The following is a 25,668-nucleotide window of genomic DNA, read 5'->3' as shown; positions in this document are numbered from 1 at the left end:
ATACTACAAAATAATTTTCCTGTAAAATTGAATTTGTATTATTTTATTTTTCACTATAGTTCTCCAAATTATATAAACTTAGTCCCTTAATTTATATCTCCGATCCCTATTTTAAGCACCACCCACGAGGTCATTTATATCTTAGTTCTTTGGTTATCAACCTTCAAAATATGTTAAAATCACTCAGGGGACTTCAAAAAATTCAATATCCAGGCAATATCTTAGACCAATTGAATCTGGTGGTAGGAACAATATATCAGTATTTTTTAAGAGTTAATCCAATGTGCAGGGAGGTTTGAGAACCAATAGCTTGGTTTAAAAATTTGCGTTTTGATTTGGGGTGAAAATAGAAAATGGTTCCCTGAGGGGGAAGAAAGCACTCAGCGTAAACAAAACAAGACAAAACAAAACACATGCACAAAAAACAAAACAAAAAAACTGTGCAGAGTACAGAGTCTAGGGATTTCTAAGAAGAGAGCTCTGCTTTATAATAGCTAGTGCAGAGAATGAGGGCAGAGACGTGAATTCTGGCCCTGTCATTTTACTAGTTGCAAGAGCTCAGAGAAGCCATTAGATTCTGTGTGATCTCAAGATCCTTATTTATAATATGGGTGTAATAGGTAACCTATGGTTGTTGTGAAGTTAGAGATATAAATGTAAAATAACTGTTGATTAAAATTAACATAGTATTCTTATGTTTATTCATTATAAAGACATAGCACATAGTGGTTGCTTCAAGGCAGTTGTAACTCTTAATTGCATACAATTGTATAATACTCTCTAGTAGTGGTGGAATTCTCTGAGTTGTCTGAGGGCCAGGCCACTTCTGTCTTGTTCATTGCTAGGATCGAAGCTCCTAATAAATAGCCTGATACAGGCTGTGACTAAAAAGTATTAAATGGCGGACAGAGAAAGACAAATACTGCCTGATATCACTTACATGTGGAATCTAAAAAATACAGCAAACTAGTGAAGATAATAGAAAAGAAACAGACATACAGATATAGAGAACAAACTAGTGGTTACCAGTAGGGAAAGGGAAGGGGGGAAGGACTTGAAAGGGGTAGGGGTTTAAGAGGTACAAACTACTATGTAAAATAAATAAGCTACAAGGATATATAGTACAACACAGGGAATATGGCCAATATTTTTATAATAACTGTGAAAGGAATATAACCTTTAAAAATTGTGAATCACTATGTTGTACATCTGAAACTTATATAATGTTGCACATCAACTATACCTCAATTAAAAATGAACCAGAAAATTTATTAAATAGGTGAGTAAATTCATGTGTAATGTAATTTAATTTCATTGATCTAAAATAGAAGAATAACACCAGGTTATATATTTCTTTTGTGCTCTCCTACAATCTCTCTTACTTGAACAGAAAATTAATAACAATAATAGCTTACTATATGTTACATACTATTGTAAGGACTTCGCAAAATTAGTACTTACAATACCACAAATTAGGTATTATCATTATTTCCATTTTGCAGATAAGTAAGGTGAAGAATAGAGAGGTTAGGTCATTTGTCTAAGTCACAGAGCTAGACAGCTGTTGAGTTGGGATTTGAATTTCTGTAAGTAAACTTAAGAAAAAATTCTCTTGTTAAACTTCCTGCTGCAATCATCACTTTTCCTATGTCAAAGCAGCCATTGCTATGAACTACTTGAAGTTCTTGAACCAATTGTTAATTCCTTTTCTCGACGTTACAAACAAAGTCTTACCCTCTAGGCTTCTTGGGGACTAGTCATAACTCTGAGGGGAAAGAATACATTGTGTAAAAAGATATAATCATCATATTTACTTGGGTTGGAAAAACAGTTTTTACTTTGCAAAAGTGATGTTATTAATTTTTGTTTGGCTTAGACAAAAACACATGGACTCAAATCAATACAACTATTACTTCTGTTATGTTCAGATATTCTACTGCTGGAAGCGATGATAAATGTAAACTTTTCCTCTTTAGTATTATGTCACAGTTCATTAGAGAGTTAGCAGTCATATTTAACAGTCTTTACATTGGAACATTAGGTTTTACTTATTAAAAAATGATCATTACTTGTAAGGTATTTACTAAATAAAAGCTTACCAAGTTTGATTTTCTCCTAAAAAGTAGTGATAGGAAGGTATATGCCATGGGTTATGCAATTCCATTTCCTTTTAAAACTCTTTACAAGATAAAAATCAGGTCAAGATAAAACTTCTCTCTACAGCCACAGAACTCAAGAAAACATCAGATGTATTTCTAACCTTTAACTTATAATGAGAAAAACCTCTTCCAAATCTGAAGTTATTTTCAGATGGATAAGTATCAATAAAAAGGTCGATTGCCTTTTATATTGTAGGTATTCTCTTTCCATTACTCTATTTGTAATAGTTTTTAACTGAGTTATGAGTCTATCTTACCCCTGTCAGTTTTGGGTTGTATGAATATAGGCAAATAAAAAGATTATAGAATTTCAAAAAACATTTTCATGTATCTCAGTAGAACACAATTGGAGTTCCAGGAAATATTAAGGAAATTGTTGCTCACTCCTAATAATATAAATATATTTGTTTAAGATGGGTGGTAGACGGTTTTGGTGATGAGCCATTGGCCTTTGTAAGATTTGGAGAAATAAAATGGCAGTCTTTCTCCTTCCAACAGCAGATGTTTCTCTGCTAATATTGAAATAAACATTTCCCTTGGAAACATCTGTCAGAGTAATATGTCTATAATTGAAATGAACACTGAGCATATTAGAATGTGCCAGTTAAAAAACCCACTCATTTACTGGAAAATATGTCATTTAAAAAAAACAGACTTTGAGATAAATTTCCACTGTAAATCTCAGTTAACAATCTTTACCATGAAATGTGTAGAGTATTGCACCACACGGTAGGCGCAAAGCTACTTTTATGTGATATTTAACTTGAAATGCTGAATATATCTATTTATGGATTCTGTTTGTATGCCTTGCCAAACAATATCACTAGTCTCTTATTTTGCATAGTTTTGACTTAAAAAGGAACTACAACATTATCTATGAAAAAGTGTAGGAGAGGTATTTAATATTGCGGAAAGTAGGATTTAAAATAAAGAGTCCTCCTTTGCAGGTCTAACATGAAGCTATAGCTCCACAGAGGCTCAAACTAGAAAAAAATAAATTTAATTTCCAAAAAAAAAGCATGTTTTCCCAGAAGTCACATTAAATGATGAACAAAACTGAAGAAAAGAACTTGGATCCCTTCAACCAGTTCAATGTGTTGATCTCATTTATCTTATTGGCAGAAATGCTTAGTTAATATGATTCATATTTACAAAGATTAGTTTAATACTAATATACTTTAAAAATTTTATCTACTCTTTCCCCATATGTATCAAAGAATTATAAGATGCTGTTTAAACTTTGGCTTTTTCATCTACACACACATTTTCAAAATCCCCACCTATCATCAAGTTTTCACGGTCACTTCCATTCTGCGACTCAGGTTCACATCACAGTTCCTCACCTCTTAACCAAACAAAATGTGGCAGAGATTCTGTGTGTTCACCTTTTACTCTTAGGCACACAAGTAGACTATATTTTCCAACCTCCTTACAGTTTTACACAGTGGTGGACAAGGGTGATTCTTGTATGTCATTTCAAAACCCAGCTTCTAAAAATCTTTCATACACAATACTTGACTTTCCTAATCTTTATTCAGCAAATAAATGGAGATACTGGACGTGGTCTGAGCAAGAAGATATAAAGTGCCTGCCCCTGAATAATCACCTGAAGTGCTTGCCAACAGGAATATTTGCATTGGAGCAAGGAATACATGCACTGTATGAAGCTGCTAAGATTTTCAGATTTGTTATTACAGCAGCTAGCATCATTTACTTTATTTCAGGCACACCAGTAAGATGATTACAAATTTTCTCTTCAATCTTTATCTGTATAATATAATGTTAATTAAAATTCTAAAGTCTCAAAACAGAATCTTAACATTCCCCTCAAATCAGTTCTCCTTTGCAACATTTCTGTTCTTCTGTTAACAACATCATTCCAGAAGTTAGTTGTCAAAAAAGAAAATATGATGTAACTTCTCTAGTTTGGGATTTTGGTGAGACTGAGAAGAGGGGCATTTCAAAATCTGACCATAGGAGAATTAACTCTTTTACAGGTATTTGATACATTCAGTTGTTAAATTTTAGCAGATATGATTTGGCAGCAAAATCAAATTCCTTATTATAATATCTATACTATAGTACATCGCTTTAGAACTTGGCAAGGCAGCTGGCTAAGGCTACAGCAAGCTACTCTATGGTCCAGCATAATATGATTTGAAATTTGTGAGATTATTATATTAGTTCCTGCTCATCAGAATTCATTAGAATAATTTAGTAGTATCATCATGAAAACTATCCAGATATTCATTTCCTGAGTTCACAGCAGTGATCACTCATATGGATATCATTGGGTAGTAAGATATGTAAGAAAGCCTCCAGTCACAAATGAGTCATGCCACCTCAGCACATGTAGGAGATATACGTAATTCTCTCTCTCTCTCGAAAGCTTATTACAAAGGACTGGTAAGTTTCTACCACTGTGGCAGGGCTGGCAGCTGGGCTGCAGTGCCAAATTCTACAGTTAGAGTGCCAAATCCCAGATGTGGCATGATTAAATCCAGTGTCTAATCATTTTGTTATAGTAAATTCATAAATCAGCCTGATTACAGCATGCCCTGTCTTCATGGTGGTTCACGTGTTATAGATTTGCTATAAAATTACTAGTGTGAATTTGTAACCAAAAAGTATTGTTTACAAAAGAATTTTTTCCTCTTCAATATTTTAAAAACTGATTTACATATTCCAATATACCTATTGGAAAAAGCCATGATGTTAATTGGACTTTTCACTATTTTACTATTAGCTTTTTGCTTTCTTATTTAGCTATAATTTTATGTTTTCTGGGGTTTTCTTTTTGGTTACTGTAAATTTCTTCTACCTTAGAAGCAAAAGTCAGCTGTTTGAAATTACAATGCTCAAATACCATTTAGGACAAATATTCATTAATTAATTTTCTCAAATACAAATATTAGAGTCGTTTAATATGTACATTTCAACAAGTTTACAAAAATAGATTCTGTGGCTTTAGGCTATAATGGAAGAAATATTTAGAGTTACAAGTTATTTTAACAACTTGGCCAGGAAGATATATAGAAACATTTAAAGAAAATATATTAAATCATTTTATTTGTTTCTGCATACTCTATTAATGGGCAATAGAACACATTTATTAAACTCTCTTAACAATATGTAATACATTAAATAAATCATTAAAGCTTGGCTGTAGATCTATGGGTTTTTGTAAGTGTTTTTAAATTAATAATAGTATATTTGCTATAAATATTCTCTTCTAGCCCTTTTCCACATAAAAAAACATACATCTAAAATTTGACTATTTTTCCTTTGAGGCAGTTTTCCTTCCCTATTTTGTCTTTGAATTAAAGTGTTACCAACCCTGATTAATTGGTAGAAAATCTCTGAATTTTTGCAGTTCACTGAAAGGTAATCATGGAAAGAAAAGATGAGGTCCTATTGATCTCATAATTTATCAAACTAGGCAGACACATTTGTGAACAGAGTCACACATGTGAACAGATGTCAACAAATATTATTGGGTGCTTACCTGAAATCCTGCTCTCTAGTTTCTTGGTGAACATTTATTTTCACACCAAAAAAGTTCAGTATCTCCCTAATTACTTACAAACTCTTTCCCTCCTTTCCTCCTATGGATTGTGTTGTTTTCAGAACTATTCTCTCTTAAATCATGAATTCCTCCCAATTTTTCTCACTAGTCTTGTCTTTCCCCTCAGCAGCAACATGATATATCCAACTCTCTACTCGACATCTCTACTTGGATGGACAAATTTAACATGCCAAAATTGACCTCAATATCCCCCTCCAAGCCTGCTGCTGCCGTACTGGTTCCCAGCTCAATAAAAGGCACTATCAGGTTTGCAGTTTTTCAGCCCCCAAACCTATAAGTAATCCTTATATCCTTGTTCTATCCCACTTCACGCCCAATCCATCCATAAATTGTTAGTTTCACCTTTAAAGTACACCTATAATCTGACCATTCCTCTTATCTCATCTGCTGCCAATCTCATCCAAATTACCACCTACTCGTTTTGACCTCTACACTAGACTTCTAAATGGTCTTACCTTTTTTCTACTCTTGTTACACTTAGAGCTTCTTCACACAGCAGTTAAGTAAATCATGTCAATTCTCCCATTGAAAAATTTCCAATGAGTTCACAACAAATTTGTAGTAAAATCTGACATCGTGGTGATGTCCTCAAAGCCTTACATGATTCGGCCCTTCCCTCTACTTCTATCTCCTACCTTCTCCCCTTTGGCTAGTTTGCTGCAACCACACTGGCCTTCTTGCTGTTCTTTGAAAATGTATAAGTTCAGTCCAGTCCAAGGTATTTGCATTTTTCTGTTTTCTCTGCCAGAATCTATTATCCCCAAACTGAAGTCTACATCCCAAACTTCATTCCTTTTTCTGTTTAAATATTCTTCTTTTCTGCTCATCCATCATTTAGTTCCAGTCATCACTAATCCCTTACAAGGTTTTCTTTATCACTCTTACCACTCCCTAAAATTATACAATATTTAGTTTTTCTTTCTTTGCTATGAAGGAATTCAGAGCATATCACCCCAAAATATGCTGCTTTGGCACAGTGATTAAGTTAAAGGCACTTGAGAAACAGCAGGTACAGGAAAGGTACTCTGACCCTCCTTTCCTCTTCCTGAAAGCCAGAGATAAAACTCCCATGTGAAAGGTACCCTTCCTGTACCACAAGGAAGGAAGACATTTTTATCACCAGAGATGGGGAATTGAGGCTGAAAAATCTGTACAAACCAGCCTTGTTAAATTAACCCTTACTTCCTGATCACTTCTCAACAGTTTATTGTTGCAGGCCAAACTCCTTTGTCTTGTCAATTTTTCACAAATTTATTTTCTTTGTCTATAAGGTATAAAAGCTTTCTGTTCTGGTCACTTCTTCAGGTCTTCATTCTCTTGTAAAGGCTTCCATGTGTACGTAAAACTTTGGTTAAACTTGTATGCTTTTCTCCTGTTAATCCATCTTATGTCAGTTTAATTCTTAGGCCTAGCCAGATACTCAAAGAGGATGGAAGAGATGTTCTTTCCTTATACCTACTAGGATTTGACTTTATGAAGTAAGGTCTCTGTCTTCTTGACTGCAGTATCCTCATGGTCTAGAAAAAGTTTCAAGAAATATTTGCTGAGTAAATAAATGACTATATCAAACCATAAATAGAAATTTATATCTTTTCATCATAACTAGTTGATAATGATCCTTTTACTTATTCTAATTAAAGTACAATTTCTCCTTCTACCTCTGTGAGCCATTTGAATAAACATCAGGAAAGGAACTACAGTACATAGGTCTAGTTTTTTCACTGTTTCTCTCTTAATTAACCAATTTGATTTATTTCTAGATCATTCCTCTGACTCAGCCACTAACTAGCTTTTATACATGGAGAGTTAATTTGCTGAACATCATCTACAGCAGTGATTCTTAAACTTTAACGTGTATCAGAATTACCTGGAGGCTCATTAAAACAAAAATGGCAGGACCTCAACCCCAGAGTTTCTAATTTAGCAGGTCTGGAATGTGGTTAGAAATTTTGCACTCCTCACTTACCCCCAAGTATTACTTCTTCTGCTAGTCTGGGGCACAATTTGTGAACCACATATCAATAGAATGTCTGGATGATGGCCGTCTCCTTTTGTCGTTTGACTTTCTTCCAGAGAGACCTTGGGAAACTGGGGTGACAGTTTTCTATAGAACAGGCTAAGGGGTGAGACCTGGGCCCTCCTAGCTGTATATACTAGCTGGAGAAGTGGGCAGTTGTCAGAGAAACTGTCCTGAAGTGTTTTCTGGGCAATATTTCATACTTAAAATTTGACAAAATAAGAAAGGAGTGGCAATAATAAAAGAGGTAGAGATAGAGACAAAGGTAAAAGAATAGGGAGAAGGACAGGAAGGAGGAGGAAGAAGGGGGAGAGGATTTGGAATAACTAGGGTGCTGACATTTGTAGAGATTCTAAAAGTATACAGAATGCCTGAAATGCCTGAAGGAACCAGCTGAAGCTGATTTGGAAAAATTGGTGTTAACAGTAAATTTTTCTATTGTATTTATGGATTCAGATTTAGAGGATTACAATTGATCCTTGAACAATGAGAGTGTTAGGGGTGCTGACACCCCCACCTCATGTGTGGTCTAAAATCCACATAAAACTTTACAGTAGGCCCTCTGTATCTGTGCTTCGGCATTTGCTAATTCAACCAACCCTGGGTCATGTAGTACTATAGTATGTATTTTGTGAAAAAAAAATCCACATGTAAGTGGACCTGCACAGTTCAAACCTGTGTTGTTCAAGGATCAGCTGTATTGGGGGCATGAGAAAGACCTAAAGAAACTAACACAAAGCAAAGATCTTCCATCTCCATTGTGTTTAGAGGTCTTTATATAACAGGCAGATTCTTATAACCAAAATATGTATTAGTTTTCTAGGGTCATCTTGATAAAGTGCCATGAACTTTGTGGCTAATACAACAGAAATCTATTCTATTATAGTTCTAGAGGGTAGAAACCCCAAATCAACATGGGGGAAAGTCAGGCTCCTTCTTCGCCTTGTCCTAGCTTCTAGGTTGCCTGCAATCCTTGGCATTCCTTGGTTTGCAGTTGCATCACTCCAATCTCTACCTCTGCCATCACATGGCATTCTCCCGTATCATTCATTTTTCATGTTGTTTCTGTGTCTTCTATTGGTGTTATTATGAAAGTTAAGTTGAAACCAAAACTCTTTTGGTAAAAATCTCTTATGTGGTGAAGGAACTAGTTGGGTCTTCCTTTCCTTTGGGTGTGATTCCCCCAAAGCCTAGCTTTTCGCAGAGGATCATTTGTGATCTATTTCTTAATGTCCTCATGTTGTCTCATGTGTCTGCTCTATGTTCTTTACTCTTTCATTAATCTAAAGTTGAGAGTTTTCAATTCTCTGTCACAATTCTTCAGTAAAGCAAAAGTCTCAACAATCAAAATTAATAAATTAATGGACTTTGATGGAAATATGTAAGCTCCCCCACATCCCCGCCATTAACCATAGTAGCCAAACATTTACATATATTTAATGCTTGTTACATATATTTAACGTTTGTTACACTACTAAGTGTTTTATATGTTAACAACCTGATTTAATTTGTCTTCTTGAAATGATGCCCCCTCCACCCCAGCTTTGTTATCCTAATCCCAGAGTGGTGTTAATAGCAATGTTGAAAGATGAGAAAATCAATTTGTTATTCAATAAATGGAATAGGAAAAATATAATTCTGCATCTGTAGATGTTTTGACATTTTTCAAACAGCACTGTGGAGGTGGTTGTCCACCCTTTTTTATTGCGTGCCTTTTTGTTTAAATCACTTTTATTTGTATCCTCCTTATATAACAAAATTTATATGAAACAATGGATGAAGAGGGGAATATTTAAGAACATAATTTTTATTTTGCTAAAAATATGACTTAGTTTCCAAATTTTGACTACGTTTGTGTATGACTGTGTGTGTGTTAAGACATATCATCTTTAGAAATTCCTGAGTTTAATGAAACTATATTGGGCAAAAGAGTCATTTTTAGTAGTAGACTTTTTTGTTACAGCAATAAAATCAGTTATAGCATAAGCCATTTTAAGTGACTCCTGGTTTCTGTCAAATGTTATTGATTTTTTTTGACTTGATGAAAATATTTTAAATTTTGCAGAAGTTTTTCCACCGAGAGCCATTTGAGTGCCACAGCCTGCCTCTCATATGTTAAAGCTCTTTATAGCTATGTATAGTATAAGAGGTTTATTGGAGAGTCTGAGCTTTATAGGGTACACACTTGAAAAGGATTTATATTTTCTCTAATCATTGCTCCCAACTGTGTGATGTCAAATCTTCCTTCTCTGCTGGGTAGCAGATTTCTTAATGATGTCTTGGGAAGATTCTAGAACTTCTCTCTAAGTTATTAAAAAGTCTAGTTTATAACTCTAATCTCATATCCTCTCCCCATCAAAATTCAGCCCTGGTTTGGGGCCAAAGGACTTGGAGTGGGGAGGAAGTGTGGTCTGCTCTCTCATTTTCTTACTATCACCAGGAGTCAAATGGAAGGTGATAGTATGTCTTTTAGGATACCTCCCCACCTTCTATCTTATGCTTTTATGTCTCTAGCTGCTCTAGGAACAGAAAATAAAGAGACAAGTCTCTTTATTGGGCTTGCATGAGCAGTGCTCTTTCTTTTACTGTCGCCTTCCTTAAGGCTGATGGGTCATCAAAGTCCTGTGTGACAGATATCTAACTGTTGGCTTTCTAATGAAGCACATGGATAAGTTCCTTGGAGGGTCCCATTGTAAATTTCCGTTATTTATTATTATTTATATTTATTTAACACTTAAATAGCTCTTACTCTGTCTTATAACCTGTTATACATGGTTTATAAATATTAAATGATTTAACTCTCTGGAGAAACTGAACCACAGTGAAACTGAGGAACTTGTGCAGGATCACATATTTAGTAATCGGCTGACTTGGGATTTAACCCAGGCAGTCTGGCTCCAAAGCTCTTAACTACTATGTTAAACTGCCTTCATGTGGTTGTCTCTGACTTGAGACAACAATTTATAGGAAATTGGTAATAACGGTTTGGAGCTAAAAGTTTTCTAGACTAAAGATATAATTACAGGTTTTGGAGTCATCAATTTATATTTTTTTATTTTTGAATTATGATTTTTGAATTATGAGAGCAGATGAGATCTCTGAAGGGGAGGACCCAACTGGGGAAAACAGTAATAGTTAAAAACATTAAAGGCCCCAGGGAAGAAGACTTTAAAAGACCAGGGAGATCTGAAGATTTAGCGTCTTCAATACAAGACAATAGCTGGATGTCTATTCCAATGTCACTCTGTAAGTGGCTGTTTCTCATTTATTCAGAGAAGAGGCTAAATCCTTGAATGGGAAGATGATGGAAAAGACATGCCTCAGTTTGCCTAATCCTCAGCAAAACAAACCTTGGAGTTTAAAAACCTACCTCTGTAAAACATTGTTTATGAAAGGTGAGTCAAGGAAGAATTTCCCTCAGACTCAAGCAGTTTAATCAGTAATATACCTAGGGAATATCTTGGGAGTTAATTTTTCTTCTCATCACTTATTCAGTGACATTTTAGTGTTCTTTATATACTGGCATCTTGAACAGGTAACTGTCTGCCTGGCCTGAGTCTGCATCGAACACTGAAGTCCCTGAAGCCAAAGATTAGAGGGTTTCAAATGGAAATGAATAGCTGTAAAATGTTCACATATGTCCAGTGGTTCAAGAATTAGGAAATGGGATTCTGTAATTAGGTCATTCTGGTTTTGCAAGACCAAATTAGGGGCATTCATTTCACAGCTGTACCACGTGCCATTGTTAAAATTTGACATTTCAGTATTTGATTCATTTTGAATTTTTTTCTAATGTATGATATGAAATACAGTTCCAAATTTATTTTTGTATTGATGGTTACCCAGTTTTCCCAAAACCTTTTATAGAATGAGCTATTTTTTTCTTTACTAACTTGAGATCCAAATATTTTCATGTATTAAAATATGTTCATGTTAGTGTGTGTATATTTCTGTATGTTTTCTTCTACACCAGTAGTCAATGTACTGTCTTGTTTTAATTATGAAAGCTTTATATTATATTTTATATTAGTGGGCTAATGGCCCTAATTGGCTTTCTTTTAAAGAATTTTCCTGGTTATCCATACTTATTATATTTTCCATCTGAGCTTTAAAACAGCCTACTTAGTGTTTTTTTTTTTTTTACATAGAATGAATCAATGTGATGCACCATATTAACCAATTGAAGGGTATACAACATATGATAATCCCGATAGATGCAGAAAGATCTTTCAACAAATTTCAACACCCATTTATGATAAAAACTCTTCAGAAAGTAGTAATAGAGGGAACTTACCTCAACATGATAAAGGCCATATATGACAAACCCAGGCCAACATTGTTCTCAGTGGTGAAAAACTGAAAACATTTCCTCTAAGATCAAAAAAAAAAGACAAGTATGCCCACTCTCACCATATTATTCAACACAGTTTCGGAAGTTTTAGCCACAGCAATCAGAGAAAAAAAAGAAGTAAAAGGAATCCAAATCAGAATAGAAGTAAAACTGTCACTGTTTGCAGATGACATGATGCTATACATAGAAAATCCTAAAGATGCTAATAGAAAACAACTAGAGCTAATCAATGAATCTGGTAAAGTAGCAGGATGCTACTTTAATTAATGCACAGAAAACAACTAGAGCTAATCAATGAATCTGGTAAAGTAGCAGGATTCTACTTTAATTAATGCACAGAAATCTCTTGCATTCCTATACATTAATTATGAAAAATATGAAAGAGAAATTGAGGAGACACTCCCATTTAAAGCTGCAACCAAAAGAATAAAATACCTAGGAATAAACCTACTTAAGGAGACAAAAACCTGTATGCAGAAAACTATAAGGTACTGATGAAAGACATTAAAGATGATACAAACAGATGGAGAAATATACCATGTTCTTGGATTGGAAGAATCAACATTGTGAAAATGACTCTACTACCCAAAGCAATCTACAGATGCAATGCAATCCCTATCAAACTACCAATGGCATTTTTCACAGAACAAGAATAAAAACTTTCACAATTTGTATGGAAACACAAAAGACCCCAAAGTGCCAAAGCAATCTTGAGAACGAAAACCAGAGCTGGAGGAATCAGGCTCCCTGACTTCAGACTATACTACAAAGCTACAGTAATCAAGACAGTATGGTACTGGCACAAAAACAGAAATATAGGTCAATGGAACAGGATAGAAAGCCCAGAGATAAACCCACGCACATATGGTCAGCCTATCTTTGATAAAGGAGGCAAGAATATACAATGGGGAAAGACAGCCTCTTCAAAAAATGGTACAGGGAAAACTGGATAGCTACATGTAAAAGAAAGAAATTAGAACACTCGCTAACACCATACACAAAAATAAACTCCAGATGGATTAAAGACCTAAATGTAAGGCCAGACACTATAAAACTCTTAGAGGAAAACAGAGGAAGAACACTCTTTGACATACATCACAGCAAGATCCTTTTTGACCCACCTCCTAGAGAAATGGAAATAAAAACAAAAATGAACAAATGGGATCTAACGAAACTTAGAAGCTTTTGCACAGCAAAGGGAACCAGAAACAAGAAGAAAAGACAACCCTCAAAATGGGAGAAAATATTTGCTAGTGAAGCAACTGACAAAGGATTAATCTCCAAAATACACACGCAGCTCATGAAGCTCAATATCAAAAAAACAAACAACCCAATCCAAAAGTGGCAGAACATCTAAATAGACATTTCTCCAAAGAAGATATACAGATTGTCAACAAACACATGAAAGGATGCTTAACACCACTAATCATTAGAGAAATGCAAATCAAAACTACAATGAGGTATCACCTCACACCCGTCAGAATGGCCATCATCAAAAAAAAGCTACAAACAATAAATGCTGGAGGGGGTGTGGAGAAAAGGGAACCATCTTGCACTGTTGGTAGAAATGTAAATTGATACAGCCACTATGGAGAACAGTATGGTGGTTCCTTAAAAAACTAAAAATAGAACTACCATATGGCCCCGCAATCCCACTACTGGGCATATACCCTGAGAAAACCGTAATTCAGAAAGAGTCATAGGGCTTCCTTGGTGGCGCAGTGGTTGAGAGTCCGCCTGCCAGTGCAGGGGACACAGGTTTGTGACCCGGTCTGGGAGGATCCCACATGCTGCGGAGTGGCTGGGCCCGTGAGCCGTGGCCACTGAGCCTGTGTGTCCGGAACCTGTGCTCTGCAGTGGGAGAGGCCACAGCAGTGAGAGGCCCACGTACCGCAAAAAAAAAAAAAAAAAAAGAGTCATATACTGCACTGTTCATTGCAGCACCATTTACAATAGCCAAGACATGGAAGCAACCTAGGTGTCCATCGACAGATGAATGGATAAAGAAGATGTAGCACATATATAAAATGAAGTATTCCTCAGCCATAAAAAGAAACGAAATTGAGTTATTTGTAATGGGGTGGATGGAACTAGAGTCTGTCATACAGAATGAAGTAAGTCAGAAAGAGAAAAACAAATACTGTATGGTAACACATATATTTGGAATCTAAAAAAGAAAAATGTTTCTGACAAACCTAGGGGCAGGACAGGAATAAAGACACAGATGTAGAGAATGGACTTGAGGACACGGTGGGGGGAAGGGTAAGCTGGGACGAAGTAAGAGAGTAGCATTGTCATATATACACTACCAAATGTAAAGTAGAAAGCTAGTGGGAAGCAGCTGCCTAGCACAGGGAGATCAGCTCGGTGCTTTGTGACCACCTAGAGGGGTGGGGTAGGGAGGGTGGGAGGAAGATGCAGGAGGGAGGGGATATGGGGATATATGTATATGTATAGCTGATTCACTTTGTTATACAGCAGAAACTAACACAACATTGTAAAGCAATTTTACTCCAATAAAGATGTTTAAAAAAAAGAGATTTCAGTTGCTTTTGTCATCAGAGTTTCAAATTTTATAATGGTGAATAACAATATACACTTTGTGAAATGAAATGTGACATTTAGAAACCTGTAGTCATTTATTTTGTATTGTCGTATGAAAAAGTTCATAGTTGTGAAATGTATTTCTGACTAATTCTTCCTTTTTTACTCTTTACCAGTATATTTTCTCACTGAGGTATAGAATTAATATGAATATTCAAGACACTTTATTAGTGGTTCTTTAAGACTTATATTACACTTGCAGGTGGAAATGCTTTCGAAATTATTTATATCAAACATTATCTCTGTGCTACTTTCTCGTGTGTTGCTATGTTGTAAATGCCATATGGATCTCTTACCATGGCTATAAAGAATTTCTTTTATTAGAGTATAATTCCTTTACAATGTTATGTTAGTTTCTGCTGTACAGAAAGTGAATCAGCCACATGTATGCATACATTCCCTCTTCCTTCGATTTCCTTCTCATTTGGGTCACCACAGAGCATTGAGGTAGAGTTCCCTGTGCTATACAGTCTGTTCTCATTAGTTATCTATTTTATACACAGTAGTATATATATGTCAGTCCCAATCTCCCAATCCATCCCATCCCCCATTTCCCCCCTTGGTATCCATATGTTTGTTCTCTACATCTGTGTCTCTATTTCTGCATTGCAAGTAAGTTCATCTATACCATTTTTCCAGGTTCCACATATATGCATTAATGTATGGTATTTGTTTTTCTCTTTCTGATTTACTTCACTCTGTAACAGTCTCTATGTCCATCCACCTCTCTATAAATGACCCAATTTCATTCCTTTTAATGGCTGAGTAATATTCCATTGTATATATGTGCCACATCTTCTTTGTTCATTCCTCTGTTGATGGACATTTAGGTTGCTTCCTGGCTATTGTAAATAGAGCTGCAGTGAATATTCCTGCATGTAATTTTTTGAATTATGGTTTTCGGGAATATGCTCAGGAGTAGCATTGTTGAGTCAATGGTAGTTCTATTTTCAGTTTTTTAAGGAACCTCCATACTGTTTCCATAGTGGCCATTATGAATTTACATTCCCACCAACAGTGCAAGAGGGTTCCTTTTTCTCCACACCCTCTCCAGCATTTATTGTTTGTAGATTTTTTGATGATGGCCATTCTGACCGGTGTGAGGTGATACCTCATTGTAGTTTTGATTTGCATTTCTCTAATGATTAGTGATGTTGAGCATCTTTTCATGTGCTTTTTGGCCATCTGTATGTCCTCTCCGGAGAAATGTGTGTTTAGGTCTTCTGCCCATTTTTGGATTGGGTTGTTTGTGTTTTTTGTTATTAAGCTTCATGAGCTGTTTGAGATTAATCCCTTGTTAGTTCCTTCGTTTGCAAATATTTTCTCCCGTTTTGAGGGTTGTCTTTTCGTCTTGTTTATGGTTTCCTTTGCTGTGCAAAAGCTTTTAAGTGTCATTAGGTCCCATTTGTTTATTTTTGTTTTTATTTTCATTACTCTAGGCAGTGGGTCAAAAAAGATCTTACTGCGATTTATGTCAAAGAGTGTTCTGCCTATGTTTTCCTCCAAGAGGTTTGTATTGTCTAGCCTTACATTTAGGTCTTTAATCCATTTTGAGTTTATTTTTGTGTATGGTGTTAGGGAGTGTTCTAATTTCTTTCTTTTACATGTAGCTGTCCAGTTTTCCCAGCACCTAAATTATTTTGAATGGTACTTTAAAATAATGCCAAATATAAGTGATACAACTGGAAACAACTTAATATTGTGGGAGTTTAGTACTTTGCAGTAGGAATGTGATAATATTTAATCATTCACTCTTTTCTTTTAAGGAATTTTAATTAAGATCACCACTCAGATATCATTTCATCCACAATATTACTCACCCTTGAATTTTTATATCTTATCAGTAACCACAAATACCATTTATGTGGTGCAGTGCTATTCAGTTTTCACAGCTAGGTTTTTAATATTTTTATGTCAGTTCTGTGGTGTATCTCATAGAGATGCTTCAACAACTATCTAGACACAATATAAGGCTGATAAATATCCATTATCTTTAGTCATTTCCAATGAAATTGAACAGCTGAACCAAGGGCTTGGGTTAAGAGAAGCAAGTGAATATATTATACAGCATCATTTTTTATTTCTTTTCAGTTTGATTTTTCTCTGTGATGTGTAGTGAAATAGATTAATGGGCCCAATTCCATTACTGATTAAATGGATTTGATTTGGGCCTTTAACAGGAAATTCACAGTAGCAGTCAATTTCAGATCAAAAGCTTTAAAATAAAAATGAAGGACGTTTTCAGGGGGAATGTGAACTACTAGGCAGTAATATGGAGGGAGACTTGTTTAAATTCAAATGGACCATTTTATTAATGCAAGGATCATGCTGCTACACGTTGCTGATAAGCTGGCATATATAAAGTAGGTATGTTAAATTATGGAAACGCCTCATTTTTAAACCAACTGTTTTTTATTCTTCAAATATATTTTAAATATTTACTATGTGTCAAACATCACCAACTGTTGTTATGGGTTGAATTGTATCTCCCCAGAAAGATATGTTGAAGTCCAAATCCATGGTTTCTATGGAATGTGGACTTATTTAAAATAGGGTCTTTGCAGATATAATCAAATTAAGATAAGGTCATTAGGGTGGGCCCTAATTCAGACGACTGGAGTCCTTAAGAGGGAAATTTGGACAAAGACACACACAAAAAGGAGGATAGCCATGTGAAGACAGAAACAGACAAGGAGAAAGCCATGTGACAACAGAGGCAGAGATTGAAGTAATGCAGTTGCAAGCCCAGAAACACTGGATTAACGGCCACCACCAGAAACTAGGAGGCAAGGAGGGATTTCACCCTTACAGGTGTCAGAGGAAGCATGGCCTTGTTGACACCTTGATTTTGGCCTTCTTTGTCTCCAGAACTATTGAGAGAACAAATTTCTGTTCTTTTAAGCCATGTAGTTTGTGGTACTTTGTTACAGCAGCTCTAGGAAACTAACATATAATTATGTATTTTAATATTAGAATACATACTGTATATTTTAATAGGCCTTGGAGAAAGCTAAATGGTTTGATCAATTTATGAAGTAAACTGATGTAATCTCTCATTCAGATACAATCATGGCTAGTGAAAAATACAGGACTCAGACGCAATTACTACATTTAGGGAACTTAAAATATTACTAAAGAAATATATAAGAAAAAAACATATAACAAGAGTATTCCAATATAAGTCTGAAGTTTTCTACTTCATAACAGTGGTACAGATATGACACCATAATAATTTCTAGTGAAGAAGAGACCATCTTGAGTATTTCTGTTGACTAGAGATGCTTCATGGAAGAGGCAGCATTTGACTTGAGCTTAGAATAGCTTGGATTTGACTATACAAACCTGAGGGAAGAACTTGAGGGAACCCTGTGAACAACTACAGAGGCAAAAAGCACATGTGAGTGGGCCATTAAATACCCATGCTCTTGAGTCTAGTCTAAATTACCTTGACAGTGGCAAGTGCACTGGGCAGAGTTTTGATATTGAAACCAAGTTTTTCCATTCCTTTGTCATGGGCTTAGCCTCTGAGGCAGCAGGAAGTGTTTCTATAAACTGTATCTTCAGGACAGAGATGATAAGAATAAAACAAAAGGGAAAAAAAAACAAGGAGTCAAATTCTTCATCTCTCAATGTCTGAAAACCTATGGTGGAGACAATGTTTTGAAAAGACTGGATTTTAATTGCAAGAAATTTGTGCTTGAGGTAGAAATGTGTATTTTTCTTTCACTGCCAGAAGCTTCCATTTAAGTATGAAGAGCCAGTGCCTGATGGAATTTGAGCCAAGAATTGATATGTTAGGGTAGGAAAGTGAGGTTTAGACTGATTAGCTTATGGCAAGAGAGATCACAAAGGAATGTGACTAGACCTTAGAAACAATGTTTCTCTGGGAAATGCCCATCCCCTGAGTTTTGGACCAAGCCCCAAAAAGTGGAGGAGATGAAGTAAACCCCCAGAAAAGACTAATTACTTGACTTCTCACAGTATAATAAAGAAATCGGCAAGTTTTATGGGAAAACCCACTATCCAAATTTCACCCAGGATTAGTGTAGCAGTGATTGAAGGAGATTCTTAGTCACATCAGTATGAGTTCAACTATATAAAGTCATGAACTCCCAGAGTAGTGTGGGACAATAACCAATGTTCCTGAGCAACCAATCCCCACCAAAGGTTCAGAATTGTTGGGAGGATCAAGGTACCAGAATAAGACTTATGTTTGGGACAAAGACGATGTGCATTATATGGTTCTGACAATTAAAACAGTGTTATGGAGACATGAACTGGATCAGTGAAGGTAACAGAGTAGTGAGGGCCAGATAAATGTAAACTACATTTCCACGTAGACCAGAGAAGCCAGAAACTGGCATGAGGACCAGATGCCTCGCTTCTAATGCTGGGATGATATATAGCTCCACCCTAGGATTTCGATGACTCAGTGAGAAATTAAGGCAAACCACACCTCTGTATGTTTGTGTGTGCTTGGTGATGGTGGTGGTGTGTGGGGGTGGTGGAATTCTGAGAGACTCATTTTTCAAACAGAAATAATTTAATTACCATGAATTGGTAGAGTTAAACATTTTTGATATCCATGGAATTGGGATCTCAATAACAGTAACTGCAGTTATAAACGAAGTTGTATTTTACGTATCTGATTTTGTGAACTTTTGACTGTATTCAGTATCTACTATGAAAGAAGTTGACACGGAAAGTGCAATAAATGAAAGTATACCCAAGGTCCCTTAAATATGTTCCAGTACCCAAATTTAAAGAACACATTGTTTCTGAAATGGAATCTGGTTCTGCCTGTAAAAATGAGCAGGTAATCAATCCATTTTGGTTGCTATGGTCTTGATACTACTGATGTCACAATCTACCTAATTCAGGAAAACAACCAAAAGGTTTTGATGATTCTGTCAAAATCATAAGGTGATTTTGAGAAAGAAACAATGATCATGCTTAATATTAATAATTATGATTATAGCTCAAACAAAATACGGCTGCAATATCACACTCCATAAACCATGTTTCCTATGAGTTCTTATCATTTTTTGACTATAGACAGTTATATGTGTCCCTGGCATATTTAGACCATATTTTCCAAATTCAACAGATGCTTGAGAAATTTCAAAATATTAAAATAAGATACTGTAGCATTTTCTTGGAGAAAAATACAAGATAGAATTGTGTAGTTAATGTTTTTATTACTAATAAAATCATTTTAGAGATTGATATTATGAAAAATGAAGTCAGGATAAATTTTTTCACATTATGCCTGTTATGATAAAATATGGGTAAATTTATATTTTAGAGCAGAATTATTTATATTGTTGATATCCATACTTCTACTTTAAACAGCTTCTGTTTCTGGTTAGTAAAGAACACATATTTTAAAGTGACTTGTGTGATTATTTATTTTTTCCTATTCAGGAATATAAAACATTTGGTGATAATTATGGAATATAATTTGAAAACAAGTACCCATAAAAGGCTAGGTCTATCTTGCTCAGCTCAGCATAGCCGAAACGTTGATTTGAATGCTTTTTTTAAAACTTTTTTGATCTAATTTTTCAGTCTTAATATTTCCTTTGCTCATTTAATGAGCATTTAATGGATAAATATGTGGAATACATTTTTTCATATTTATGTAGTCTTAGATCATATCTATTAGAATAATTCTCAATTTTTCAAACTCCTGCAAAGTTATTTTTGAAAACATGCATTTTGCTACTTAAGGTGAATATTAAAATCTAAACTTGCCTTTCAGTATTAATGCTTAAATCAGTATGTTTCAAACTTGGAGAAAAGTAATTTAATATACTTTATGTCTAGAAATGTATGGATACTCAAAACTCTCTATTTCCTGCCTTTAAAAATTATCTTATCTTTATTCCCAGGGATGGAGTTCTGCTAGGCTTCTTGCTGGATAAGTGACCATAGCAGGCACAGTTCCAAGGAGCAAGGTAAATCATATTTGGGAATTTTGGTCATTGGGGGAGTAATGTTTCATGTCAGATATGAAAGTTGAGTATAGAGCAACCAATAGTACGTGAAGCAAGTGATAAAATATCAAATTGACTAGAAGCTTCAAGAACTCAAGGGAAGAATAAGGAAAACACCAGGACTTGGCCATGAGCAAGGTAAGGAGGTCAAAACTCTTCTCAATGGACTATGATTTTGAAGCAAGGGTCCATGTCAACCAGGTCATAGGTAGGTTTAGAATAGAAAAGTTATTTGGAGAAAAAGAATCTTCAAAAGGTTATGTATGGCCTTAGATTCTATACTGATAAGTGACCATTATAAAAAAAGTTTTTGTTGCTATTTTGGCTTTGTGGATCATGATTCTGTTTTCTTAAATTAAAAACTTTGGAACTGCACTTTTCCTTTGCAAAATTTTCTAGTATGACAGAAGACATTGTTATAAAATAGGAACTGAGAAGTATTTACTATGCTTCACACAGGTAAGTTAGCTCATGGCCACTTAACAGTTTGTCTTGTTTGGTGAGAGCAAAATCTTCTAAGATGGTCACTCATAAATTATTCTTGTAACTTGTAAAACAAGTAATTCTGATTCCTGAGAATTGACCTTACTGTGAAGAATAACAGATTGTTGAAATTGATTCACTAGAAATTAGAGAATATGCTCTGAACTGCTGAGCTCAGTTCAGATTATATAAAATAAATTAGGAAACCAAACCATTTTTTATTCCATTTATTCTTATATAAGTAAGTACACTGATATTTTTAGTGACCACAATGTATACCACATTTTGGGCCATTCATAATCTGCTTAATTGACACCTGAATATTTCATGTGAGCACACTAGAAAATTTAATAATAATAATACTATATATAATACATATTAACTAACTATATATATCTTTTAAAAATGGAAACTAGATTTTTTATTGAATATATATCTAATTTATATGAATAATGATGCTTTAAGAAATGATTATTTATTCTGTTAATAACAGTAAATTTACAATTAAGACATATTCAAATTCCCATTATCTCTCTTCAAGGAATGTTTATTTCTGGTATTTACAATAGTTCATTTCTTCAGCAAACAGTAAATAATGGGATGTAAGCATACAGCCATGTTAGAAAGGCACGTTTCCTTAATTTATTAATACAAAGGAAGAGATTTTTCTCAGTGTCCATATTAGTCCTTGTTTCATATAGGTGCTTTCAGATCTCAGATGAAATGTACTGAAATTTATTCTTTATTACATCTACTTACTTCATTATTCAGTATTACTTGAGCAGCAATAGACAGTAGAGCAACTGTGACATATTGGTATTATAAAAGCAAACAATAGAAGGCCTTTGATCCAAGGAGCTCATAGTATGGTAGGCTATCAAGACCTCTGTGTTAACAGCTAACAGCTGTCATGCTACCTCCATATTAACATCTAACAGTTGAGTGTTAAATGCTTTACATGTATTTATTCCTTATTACAATCCAAAAAGGTAACCCTTTTAATGTGTCCCTAATTTTACAGATGAGAAAAGTGGGTCACAGAGAGAGTAAAATAATTAGCTTACAGGCACACAACTAATATCAGAGCCAATATCTGAACCCAGGCAATCTACCCAATGTCTGTGCTTTAACCCATATACAAGAGAGGAAAATGCACAGGATGCTATTGGAGCATAGGGAAAATCCATACCAGTCAGATTGAAGAAAATCTTTACAGTGGAGATTCAGTTTAGTTTTGAAGAAGGAATAGGAAGAAGAGCTCTCTGAACAGTGGGAACTATCCGTGTGATAATGTGAGGAATACAGTCTATTTGTTTGAGAACGGCAAGAAGTTCTGTGGTGTTGATTGGAAGTGTTTACATGGGCAAATGGCAGGAAACAGAGCTAGGATTTTAGGGCAAGCATCACGACATGATGGACCCTGGATGATAATCTGATAAATTGGAACTTTATTCTGGAAGCTAGGGGCAACTATTGAAGGGCTTTGAGCAAGGCAGCAATACGATCATGCTTGCCTTTTAGAAAGTTCATCCTGGCAACAGTCTGGAAGAGAATTGAAGAGAGGCTAGTTAGGACAAAAGTGAAGCAAACCAGGCAAAAGTTGATGAAAACCCGAACATAAGTATTGATAGGGGAAGGAAAAGGAGACAAGGGTAAAAAATGTCTAATTTTAGTATTTAAAATGACTCTCATTTTAATAAACACTTTACAGTAATCTCTCTAATTTGTAAGAAGTTCTATGAGAGAGATTTTATTAGTTATGTTTTATGATGAGGTAATAAGGGCTTAGAGAGGTTAAGTAGCTTACTCAGGGTTTACAGCTAGTCATTGATAGATCTGGGATTCAAATCCATGGCTAACATTCCTTCTAGTCTAAGATGCTGCTTGCCATAAAAGTCTTTAAGGACAAAACTTTGCAGATTTCAAATCAAACTGAGAGTAGAACAGTAAATTAGAAGTATGAATCTTGATTAATACTCATGTTTCTAACATGGGTATGAGTTTTGGTGTCATTTCACCAAAATATAGAGCAAGAAAATCCTAATACAGTGTTCTCAAACGAGGTGTGTATGATTGCTGCATTCATTTATTGTCTTACTCCTCAAACTGATCTGGCATCAGGCACCTCATCTCTACCAAAACAGTTACTGAGAAGATCAGTAATCACATTCCTGTCTCTAAATCCAAAGAATATTTTTAATACCCTTCTTAGTCTGCTTCTCAATAACATTCAGCTCTATCTTCTACTTTCTTGCATTGTGAAATTCTCACCTTTTGAATTTCTTGCAACAGTACCGTTTCATTTTCTTCCGACCTCACTGTATCTGTTATTGGGCTCATCACTATAGGCCATTAAATATTGAAGTTCCTTAAGCTTAATGGTCGAATCTCTCCTGTTTTCACCTCTTATTTTTTCATTCACCTTTATGACTTCAATTATTATTAGCTATACAGAGAGAACAGATGCACTTACCCAGGCCCCTTCTCTGATACCCCTTTTTGGCAATCTCAAAATCACCTCAGATATAGGATATAAAAAATAATAAACTCATAATATTCTCCCTGAGTTCTATTCCTTTCTCAGCTTTCCTGATCTCCATGAATGGCACTTCAATCCTTTTATTTTTACAAGCAAATAACAGTTGTCATCTTGGACACAGCATTCTTCCTCACCTTCCATATCTAAAGCATCACTGGGTCCTGTCAGTCACATTTCCTAAATATATCTCAGATTTTTTTTTTCATGTGCATGGCCAACACAACATTCCCTTCTGTACTTATTGCAATCGTGGGATTCTCAATAGCCCACAAGCTGATTTCCCCAAACTTCTCTAAACTTTCCTTTAATCCATTCTCCATACTGTATTGCAGAGTGATCTGTCCAAATACGTTTCTGATCATGTTCCCCCCTCTGCTTGCTACCCTTTAATGATACATACTGCTTTCAGGATAAAGGGTAGAATTCTTACCATGGCCTTCAGCACCCTGTGTCATGCAACTTCTACCTCCTGCTCTAGCTTCATCTTGTACCAGTCTTCCTCTACTTCCTCTAAGGCAGCCCAATTGGCTTTCTTCCCGTTCTTCATACTCACTATTTGCATATATTGCTCCTTTTGCTTTGAACACTCCTTTTTCCGCTCTTAACTAGATATTTTCTATTCATCCTACAACTCTGAGTTTACATATCACTTCCTCTAGGAATTTTTCTCTGACCTCTTCATGTCAAATCCCTCTATTAGGGGACTTAGAACCTGAAGAGAAGGTCAAAAGAAGTTCTTTATCTGTTATAAATTTCATTGTGCAGTTTGACACATTTAATATAAAATGCCAGTGGATTAGGTTTAAAGAACACAGATTTACAGATTAAGTTTTCTTGAACACATTATCTTTATTGTTTTTTTAACATCTTTATTGGAGTATAATTGCTTTACAATGGTGTGTTAGTTTCTGCTGTATAACAAAGTGAATCAGTTATACATAAACATATGTTCCCATATCTCTTCCCTCTTGCATCTCCCTCCCTCCCACCCTCCCTATCCCAGCCCTCTAAATGGTCACAAACCACCGAGCTGATCTCCCTGTGCTATGCGGCTGCTTCCCACTAGCTATCTATTTTACGTTTGGTAAACGTTACGTTTGGTGTATATATGTCCATGCCACTCTCTCACTTTGTCACAGCTTACCCTTCCCCTCCCCATATCCTCAAGTCCATTCTCTAGTGGGTCTGTGTCTTTATTCCCATCTTACCCCTAGGTTCTTCATGACTTTTTTTTTTCTTAGATTCGATATATATGTGTTAGCATACGGTATTTGTTTTTCTCTTTCTGACTTACCTCACTCTGTATGACAGACTCTAGGTCCACCCACCTCACTACAAATATCTCAATTTCTTTTCTTTTTATGGCTGAGTAATATTCCATGGTATATATGTGCCACATCTTCTTTATCCATTCATCCGATGATGGACACTTAGGTTGCTTCCATGTCCTGGCTACTGTAAATAGAGCTGCAATGAACATTGTGGTACATGACTCTTTTTGAATTATGGTTTTCTCAGGGTATATGCCCAGTAATGGGATTGCTGGGTCGTATGGTAGTTCTATTTTTAGTTTTTTAAGGAAACTCCATACTGTTCTCCATAGTTGCTGTACAAATTTACAATCTCCTCAGCAGTGCAAGAGGGTTCCCTTTGCTCCACACCCTCTCCAGCATTTATTGTTTCTAGATTTTTTTGATGATGGCCATTCTAACTGGTTTGAGATGATATCTCATTGTATTTTTTTTTTTTTTTTTTGCGGTACGCGGCCCTCTCACTGTTGTGGCCTCTCCCGTTGTGGAACACAGGCTCCGGACGCGCAGGCTCAGCGGCCATGGCTCACGGGCCCAGGCGCTCCGCGGCACGTGGGATCTTCCCAGACCGGGGCACAAACCCGTGTCCCCTGCATTGGCAGGCGGACTCTCAACCACTGCGC

General features: G+C 35.5%; 1 protein-coding gene across 1 annotated transcript in view; it reads left to right on the top strand.

The window, feature by feature from the left end:
* The window catches only part of TMTC2 (transmembrane O-mannosyltransferase targeting cadherins 2), an 850,034-nt gene that overhangs the window by 767,300 nt on the left and 57,066 nt on the right, over window positions 1–25,668 (top strand). The window contains exon 13 of the mRNA XM_060164648.1: window positions 20,609–20,674. Within this exon, the coding sequence (XP_060020631.1) occupies window positions 20,609–20,641 (33 nt within the window). The 3' untranslated portion in view covers window positions 20,642–20,674. The remainder of the gene's footprint in view (window positions 1–20,608; window positions 20,675–25,668) is intronic.

The sequence above is a fragment of the Lagenorhynchus albirostris genome, chromosome 11, assembly GCF_949774975.1.
Source record: "Lagenorhynchus albirostris chromosome 11, mLagAlb1.1, whole genome shotgun sequence".
Classification (NCBI taxonomy): Eukaryota; Metazoa; Chordata; class Mammalia; order Artiodactyla; family Delphinidae; genus Lagenorhynchus; species Lagenorhynchus albirostris.
The sequence above is the reverse complement of the archived record's forward strand: the minus strand, read 5'-3'. Positions and strand labels throughout refer to the sequence as shown.